The sequence below is a fragment of the Octodon degus genome, unplaced genomic scaffold (genome assembly GCF_000260255.1).
Source record: "Octodon degus isolate 3935 unplaced genomic scaffold, OctDeg1.0 scaffold00140, whole genome shotgun sequence".
Classification (NCBI taxonomy): domain Eukaryota; kingdom Metazoa; phylum Chordata; class Mammalia; order Rodentia; family Octodontidae; genus Octodon; species Octodon degus.
The window spans coordinates 6660486-6669328 of record NW_004524716.1 but is presented as its reverse complement, the minus strand read 5'-3'; the positions used below and the strand labels follow the sequence as shown (position 1 = coordinate 6669328).

Genomic DNA, 8843 nt, shown 5'->3' with positions numbered 1-8843 from the left:
CAGTACTTGATGAAAAATACCTGTTCCATGTTATGTCTAAGATGTTTGATATTTAGACAGATGGTGAGGTTAAGCCTACCTAGACTTTTCTGCCAGGAGACTCGTAGTAAGATTTTTTTTCTCTCTGATTGACAGCTTTTCCAAAATTTGAGTGTTTTACCTTTCCCTCATTTTGTATGTGTGTATACTAGTCATTGAATTTCTTGGATCTGTGAGTTTATTATTTTTATCAAATTTTATGTTTATGTTTCAAATAGTATTCTCATCTGGTTTTACTTACGTATTCATTAGACTGCTTATTAGCTTAATATCGTCCTGATCGTGCCCTTTTCCTCTTTTCTGTCCTCCTGTCTCCCTTTTCTGGCTTCTTAGCTCCTCCCTCCCTCTCTGTTTGTGTGTGCTTTAATGGACTCACTGCCCAAAGTGGCCTCAAATTCCCTGGCTGAAGTCTTTCTCATGCTCCCAAGCAGCTGAGACCACAGGCAGCTGCCGCTGTGCCCAGTCCTTTGTTACCTTTTTCTTATGTTTCAGTATGGGTAGTTTTTGTTGCTTCTGATTTTAGGAACTTTTCTGCTATTGTTTTAAATGTGTGTCAGTTTTCTATTTCAGATGTTTTTGAATAAGGATCTTTTTCTTTATGTTTACCATTTCTCTCATTATGTCTTTCTTTAAATCCTTAAGCATTTAAAATAGGAATTTTAAAGTTCTCACTTGCTAATTTGGTCATCTTGTTTCTGAGGCTGTTTTAATGAATTCGTTTCACTCCATAATTCCAGTCACATCATATTTTTTTCTTTCTCCCCCTCCTCCCCATATCTCTCAATTTTGGTTTGTTTTTGAGATAGAGTCTTGCCATATTGCTTTGTCTGGTCTCAAGCTTACAGACTTAAGTTGTCTTCCTGCCTTTGATCTCCCAAGCAGCTGAGCCACTAGGCATGCACTACCACATCTCACTACATGTATCACCTTGCTGTGTGTATCTTTTTTTCCTTGGGCACCAAACATTTTTTTGTTTTGTGGGGTTTTTTGTTTGTTTGTTTGTTTGTTTGGGTTTTGTTTTGTATTTTAGGGAAGGGTCTACAGGGTGTTCAGGGTCTCACTATTAGATCTGACTTGTAGTGATCCACCTGTTTACACTCCCAAGAGCTGGGATTACAGGCATGCGCTACCACAACCAGTCTCAACCACCATCTCAGTGCATCCTGGGGACAGGGCCAGCATGGCAGGCCCAGGGATCTCCTGGTCCCCAGGCCTGCTTGCAGGCACTTTAATCCACTGAGTTATTTGGCCAGCTCTTATATTGTTGATTAATATAATTGCTTTCCTCCTTTTAAAGAATTTTGAACTTTGTCAGCAGCAATGAGTATCATTTACTCTAGAGTTTCTTTTAGGTCTACTAAAATATGACTCTTCCTAGGTTTCTAGTGAATTCTTGGTTTTTCAGTGAGGCAGAATTTTCTTGTTAGAAAGCATGCCAGGCATGTTGGCACATGCCTGTCGTCCTACCACTTGGAAGGCTGAGGCAGGAGAGATCACTGCAAATTCAAGGCCAACTTGGGGTACATAGTGAGTTCAAGGTCAGCCTGAATTACATAGGGAGACCCTGTCTCAAAAAAGAAAAAGAAAAAAAGAACTTCTTTTCCCTGTACTGTGTGAACCCTAGTAATTGTTCAGCTGGTAGAATTTTTTTTTTCTTCTCCTCATGGATTTTCACCTTTATCTATAACTTAGTGTTGGCCACATAATAAAGTGTATCAAATTTCTGGAATTTTCTATGCATAACTCCCTCTACAGTTATAAGCTCTTGTGTGTTTTTATCCCTGTACTACAGTCTGAAAAGTGTCTTCAAGTAAAAAGCCAGTGCACTTGTCAGTCTCACTACTTTTATTTCCTACATCTCAAAAATCAGCCTTGCAGGGTATAGTGGCTTGTGGTAGCACTCAAGAGGCTGGGCCTGAGTTCAAAGCCAGACTGCACTACAAAGCAACACCACCTCAACAAACAAACAAACACCCAAATGAAACCTAAAAACAAAACAGTCCTACCTTGTTTATTGTCCAGTGTCTGAAAAGTGTTAGTGTTCTGTTTACTGTGGGCTAAAAAGTATAAGCCTTGCTATTCCATCATGGCCATTGGAAATTTCTTCTCTTTCCCTTTAAAAATAAAGATAAATTCCTTTTATTTTCTGTAGCAATTTGAGTCTTATGAAGTACGTTATTAATACCTGTGAATACCAAGTTCATTCCAGTCTCCTGTTCATAACCTAATAATTTTCAGAGTGACATTTTACATGGCTCAGCTATAATGCAGTAATGAACAAAATGGTATAGAATTATTATATAGTATTTTAAGCAAATAAAACAGTATTCACATTATAATAAAACTCCAGTGAACACTTCAAGAAAGTACTTAGGTCGTTTGAATTATGGCTTTACAAAGAATTGGGCTTCTGATTATAGTTATAAGACAGTTATTGGAGAGCTGGGGATTTAGTTCAGTGGCACAGTGCCTGCCTGGCAAATACGAGGCCCTGAGTTTGGTTCCTGCTACACAAAGAGAAAAAGACAATTATTGGTTTTAATCATCTTATTTTCTGATCAAATACTCAGAAACAAAATAATAAGCTAATCATTGATGTCTTGCCAAAGATGATCCTCAGTGAATTAAAATGTTTAGTGATAGTACTATAAACCTGTTAAAAACTGCTTGCCTTTTATTGTGTAGCCTCTGTTGTCCCTTTGGTAGGGTCAAAGCAAAGGCAAAATTCTGTATTTGCTATGATAGCTGTACATTCTTGGGCTATTCTTAACATGTTTGTTAGTTGATTTTTTGTTGTTTGTTTGTTTTCTAGCTTGTCAGTATTTAAACAGACCACATCATGCGTGAGTACAAGCTAGTGGTCCTTGGTTCAGGAGGCGTGGGAAAGTCTGCTCTGGTAAGTTAGCAATTTAACTACAACTAACTAGTCAAAGCAGAAATTTAACATTACTGGCTTGCACACTTGTAGTAACTAAGGAGAAAAATGTGACTTTTTTTTAATACACCTCATGTCTATCTTATAAGGGATGGGATCATCCAGTAAGCAGTGGTGTGTCATTTCACATAGTGGTTCATTTATTCTTTTATTTACCAAATATTAATTGGATGCTTCATATGTCAAGCACGAGTGTTCCCCATCCAAAGAATATGATTGTTCTCATTTTAAGGAACTTACATTATGCCAAGGTAAACTGTATTACAGTCTACTGGAGTAAGTCCTTCCCTGCTTTTACTTCAAGCTTACACAAAACAAACGTTATTTTTTGCATACATGCTAGATTGACTATGTAAAGAACTCTTGTGCTTATACAGACATTCCCCATTTAATGACTTGCTTGTTTTATGACTGGACTTAGTACTGAGGCATGCTGCTCAGACTTGACCCATACCTCAAGACTATTGATATGTCCTTTCTGTACAGTTCCGTACATCTTGTTTGTAGAACCTGTCTTTTTTGTACAGTATTCCTTTATACAGTGCTGTTCATTTTTGCTGGTTGTACTGTACCATATAATACTGTGGTTTTATGTTGTTATACATTACAGTACTGCATGTAAAAGTTACACAAATAAAAGCAAAGTCATCAGGTTGGAATTTCCTTTGAGCATTTCTTTGTCTGAATATAGCATATATCATATACAGTTCCTGATTTAGTGACCAGTGCATTTAATGACCTAGTCACAGGAACTGAACACTCAGTCAGTAAACAAGGAATGCACATACAGTGCCAGAGTGGGGTCACAACAGCAAGCAGGAACATTGAGAGTAACTCTGTCATGGAACTTAGTAGCAACACAACAAATACAGTTATAGAAAGAGTTACTTGGTTATAAATGTGAGAGACATACTCTGAAAGAAAAGTACATATTGTTTTGGGAGAGCCTATGACAAATGGACTTACATTAGTTAGCCTTTGAACAACTGAAAGAAAAGTCTAGCTGGGGCACAATTGAACAGGGAGGAATGTAGAAGGATAGGGGCCATACCAGGACTTGAAGGCCAGCGACGAACTTGGAATATGTTTTCAATAACAATGAGGACATTGAAGGTCAGATTGGAGGAGGAAGGTACGCTGGATATATGTTTTAGTGGTACAGTGGTGCTCTGCTTAACTGAGAAGAGAAACAGTGGATATGAGAGCTAATTAAGAATATTTAATATTATTTTTTAAAAAAAAGAATACTATATTATTGCTTATAGAAACGATTTAGGACATTGGCAGTGAAGAAGCGATATACAAATGGTCTGAGGATTCAATAGGAGGTAGACTTGACACGGCCTAGTGCTGGATTGATGCAGGATCTAGGAAAGCAGGAAGAGTTAGAAATGCTTTATGTTTCTGAGATGTTCAAGTAACTATATCAAATAAACAAATGAATTTTCAACATAAGCACTTACAAGTCTGGGTGTGGTGGTATGTATTTGTAATCTCTCCTGCCTCCAGAGGCTGAGGCAAGAGGATCATCATGAATTCAAGGCCAGCCTAATCAACATAGCAAGACCCTGTGTCAAAAAAACCTGAAGAAAAGCTTAAAAGGGGCCTGTGATAAGATTTTGAGTGCCACCAGTAGACCGGTATACTTAATTTCATGAGACCTAAGTTACTATTAGAGTGTAAATTAGCCTTTGTAGAAATACATGAGACTATGTCTTTCAAATGCAAGTAAAGTTCATTTCAGCAGTTCTCTTTCTGAAAATTTATTCTTCATATAAGCTCACATGCATAAAAGTGACACTATCAGGATTCAAGCATAGTGCACACCTGTAATGCCAAGACTCAGGAGGCTGTGTACTTGTGAACCTTCAGAGAATAGATGGGATTAGAGAATCCAGCATAGGAGAATATATCTTCTACTCTGCTTTACTGTACAAAACATGTCTACTCGGTTGCTCAGAATTCAAATGTAAAAGAGGAAAGAAATGATCTAGGAACAAGGAAGTAGTTGAGTGTGATAAAAGAAGTAGCCTTGGGTCAGCAGCAATGCCTCGGCCCTCTGAGGTGTGAGTTAAAGTAGAAATGAGACCTGGGGAAATGCAGCGGCCATGCAGACTGTTGAAGAGGCTTGATATGTGAGAGAGCAGAGAAGAGGCAGAAGCCAGAGGGAATGTGGCGTTAAGGGCGGTTCTTGTGGAAAGACCAGACGTAGCAGAGCATGTTTGTGTTGGAGGCAGCAGTCAAGGAAAGGGGAAAATGGTGATGGAGGAGAGAAGGGAAGAACACATCCGGAATGGAAGTCAGCAGGAGAAATTTCAAACCCATCTGAATGAATAAGATGTTGCTGAGAATTGAGAAGGCAAAATTCAGAGAAGTGATGGAAGATTACTTTTACTGAGAAAAAAGTGACACTTTTCATTTTTGCAAGTCATTAATGTCTGCACTGAGATAGCTCAGTGGACTAAGCGCCTGCTTAGGCAAGTGCAGAGACCAGGGTTCAATCCCTGGCACAACATGTCATGCCGGTGCCATCCCCAGGCATGCTGAGCTGGCCACTGAGACCAGGCGTGGTGGCACATGCCTGTAATCCCAGCACTGGGGAAGCTGAGACAGGAGGATCACTGCAAGTCCAAGCTGCGTAGTGAGGCCCTGTACCAAATACATGAAAAATAACAAATAAAAATAAAAATAGTATGACTTTACAAACCTTCTGGGCAGTATGTGGAGAGCTGAGGCTCTAGTATTAAGCATATTAGGAACCATATCAGACTTATTTTTCATATTTAAATTATCATACTAAGATAAGGAAATTAAGTACTTGACAAAAATTATGATTGAAGCTTTTGGTGTGATCATCTCCAGAATTTCCTTTAAATTAGAGAAGTTTGAAGTTTACTGTATTCAAATTTTGTTTAACTCAAGCTTAAATAGAGTATAAAATATTTCTCTTAATAATTTAAGTATAGTTGACCTCTGTCATATTTTTATCTTTGCCTTAAAGTAATAAATAATAACACCATCTGTTTTAAAGCTGTCTAGGAGGTATCTCATATCCATCTGCTATACTTTTTCATTTACTGAATAATAAAATATGTTGTTTCTAGTATGTGCTTATTGAAATCTATGAAGTAAAAATATAGTACCCCTCCCTTATCTGTATTTCCAGACCTCTAGTGGGTACCTAAAACCATAATAGTACTGAACCCAATATAGTTTTCCCTGTACCCAGTATACCTATGGAAATGGTACATTTATAAACTAGAAGACCGGTAACATAAAATGTGTTGTTTTGTTTTGTTTTGTTTTGTTTTGTTTTGTTTTGTTTTGTTTTGTTTGAGACAGGGCCTCACTGTGTAGTGCAATCTGGCCCACTTAGTAGCCCAGGCTTACCTCGAATTCACAGATACCCTCCTGCCTCAGGCTCCTGAGTGCTGGGATTACAGGTGTTCCCCACCACTCCAGTTCATGTTTTCACTTAAATGAAGCACTTTACATCTTCTCTTTGGTACAGCTGAGTTTTCAGCATCATTATTTTTAGGTTTTGTGTCCTTATTAACCAAAATAAGGGTTCACTTGAACACAAGTACTGTGTTATGTTGAAAATTGATTTGCCAGCCTGCATGACCACAAAGGGACTAATGATCAGGTAGTATATATGGTGTGGACACTGTAGAGAGAGAGAACTGACTCTTGTCCTGTAAGGAAGAGCAGAATGCTATAAGATTCCATTGCATTCTCAGAATGGCATCCAATGTAAAACTTACAAGATGTTTATTTTTGGAATTTTCCATTGAATGTTTTTTATCATTGTTAGCTCTGGGTTACAGAAATTTCAGAAAAATGGCCCCAGATAAGGTGGCCATTGTAGCTAATATCTGAAAAAGATGAGTAAGCAGTGTGTTCCAATGGAAAGAGTAATACGTTAAAATCAGGAAGAAAAGTCTGAATTTCAGCTGGCAAATAGAAAAAACACTTTTATATATGGTATGAATGTGAATTTACTGTGATCGTGAATTAAAAGTGACTAACTTGGTCCCTGGAATATTAACACATTAATAAATTTAAATTTCCTTTTCTATTTTCCCCCATAATTCTTTGGAAAGAATTAAAATTTTAGTCCCTTTGTCTTCAGTCTTTGAGAACACTGTATAGTTACTATAGGTACATAAAGAGGTAATAAGTTAAAATTTACATTTTTAAATTTTTTACTAAGTTAGAATCTGGTTTTTATATCCTCATTGTATTTTAAAACTGTACAGTAACTGTGTAGCAGCAACAGTATTGATGAGTTTTTAACATGACCACTTCTTTCTGTAATATATACATTTATATATGATGTTTATACTGAAAAATAGTAAGTTGTATTTGAGTGTTTACCCAGGATTTTAACATAATTTCACTTAATATTTACAATTTTGTAAGGTTAAGTAACATTCAAGGTCAAAGTTTTCTTTCAAGTCATTGACTTTTTTTTCCCCTCAGACAGTTCAGTTTGTTCAAGGAATTTTTGTTGAAAAATACGACCCAACGATAGAAGATTCCTACAGAAAGGTAAAATGTAAAACTGTGTACAAGTGTTTGCAATTATATCCTTAGATGTTTAAAACTTGATCTTTGGAATCCCTTTTTAGAAATAGCTTTGAGGCTGGGCACGATGGCACATGCCTGTAGTCCTACCACTTGGGAGGCTAAGCCAGGAGGATCGGTGTGAGCTCAAAGCCAGCCTGAACTACATGGCAAAGCCCTGTCTTAAAAAGACAAAAATGAAAAAAATTTAAGTTTCTAGCCACTGGAAGTAGACCTGCCCAGCCCTTAAGGCTGTGGCTGGGTTGTTCTTGCCCAATATTTAATCCCAGTGGTGTTAGCTCCTTTTCTCCTTTCTCTCCTTGCTGAGACAAAATACGTGACACCCACAATTAAAGGAGAAAAAGTTTATTTGTCTTACAGTGTGTAGAGGTTTCAGTCCATAACGGACTGGCTCTAGGGCAAGGCGCTTAGGCAGAGGGCCCAGAGGAGAAATAGCTCATGGTGGACAACAAAAGCAAGCCTGAGAAGGGAGCGACAAGCCTCTTTGTGCCCTTTTCATTTCCTCCAGACTGCTGGGATGGGTGGTCGCAGTCCAGTCAGTGGGCTGATCAGCAGTCACCCACCTTTAATCCCAGCATCATTAGGCCTAGTATTGAGCCATGAATCAGCCACAAACTAGGGTCACCTACCTCTGAAAAAGCCCTGCAACTGCATGAGGCTTTAGGGGAGAGCTAGAGACAGCCCTAAGCCCATCACCACAGTCACAAGATACCAAATGTGTGTATCAGCCTGTGTGTTGGTGACCTGTCTCTGAGCTGTGCGTTTGTTCTGCCACTGCATTTGTGTACTTTTAACATTTATATAAACGATAAATTCATAATGACTTCTAGAAATAATAAAATAGTCTTAAGAATGATAAAAATGTGCTATATCTGTTTTTAAAAGTTTCACCAAGACAGAATGTTTCTCTAAGGTATACAGAGCTCCATGTTTTAGTCTTGATTTGTAATTTATTCTTTATACCTTTCCTAGTGGGGAATTTTTAAAAGAAAAAAATGGATTTCATTAAATATTTGTATTTTCAGCCACTTTTTGCTAACAAAAATTAATATCATTTTTATGCTTGAAGTTATCCAGTGAGTTGTATAATACATTTAGTAAAGATATTTTACCTTCTGACTACCAAAAAGTTAGTTAGAATCTGTACGATGGTATAATAGGGATACATGCCACACGTGTCAAAACCCATAGAATGCATAATGTCAAAAGAAGACTGAGATGGAAGCCATGGGCTTTTGGTGATAATTGTATCAGTGTAGGTCCAGCAGTCGTGGCAACCCGA

General features: G+C 37.8%; 1 protein-coding gene across 3 annotated transcripts in view; it reads left to right on the top strand.

The window, feature by feature from the left end:
• Positions 1 to 8843, top strand: part of Rap1a (RAP1A, member of RAS oncogene family) — an 80050-nt gene that overhangs the window by 58276 nt on the left and 12931 nt on the right. For 2 of the 3 annotated variants that reach the window (XM_023701756.1, XM_023701757.1), the window contains 2 exons: positions 2852 to 2935; positions 7457 to 7525. In XM_023701756.1, the coding sequence (XP_023557524.1) occupies positions 2879 to 2935; positions 7457 to 7525 (126 nt within the window). In that variant the 5' untranslated portion in view covers positions 2852 to 2878. Of the gene's footprint in view, positions 1 to 2850; positions 2936 to 7456; positions 7526 to 8843 lie in introns of all 3 variants that reach the window. The other variant, XM_004641709.2, reaches the window with a different exon arrangement.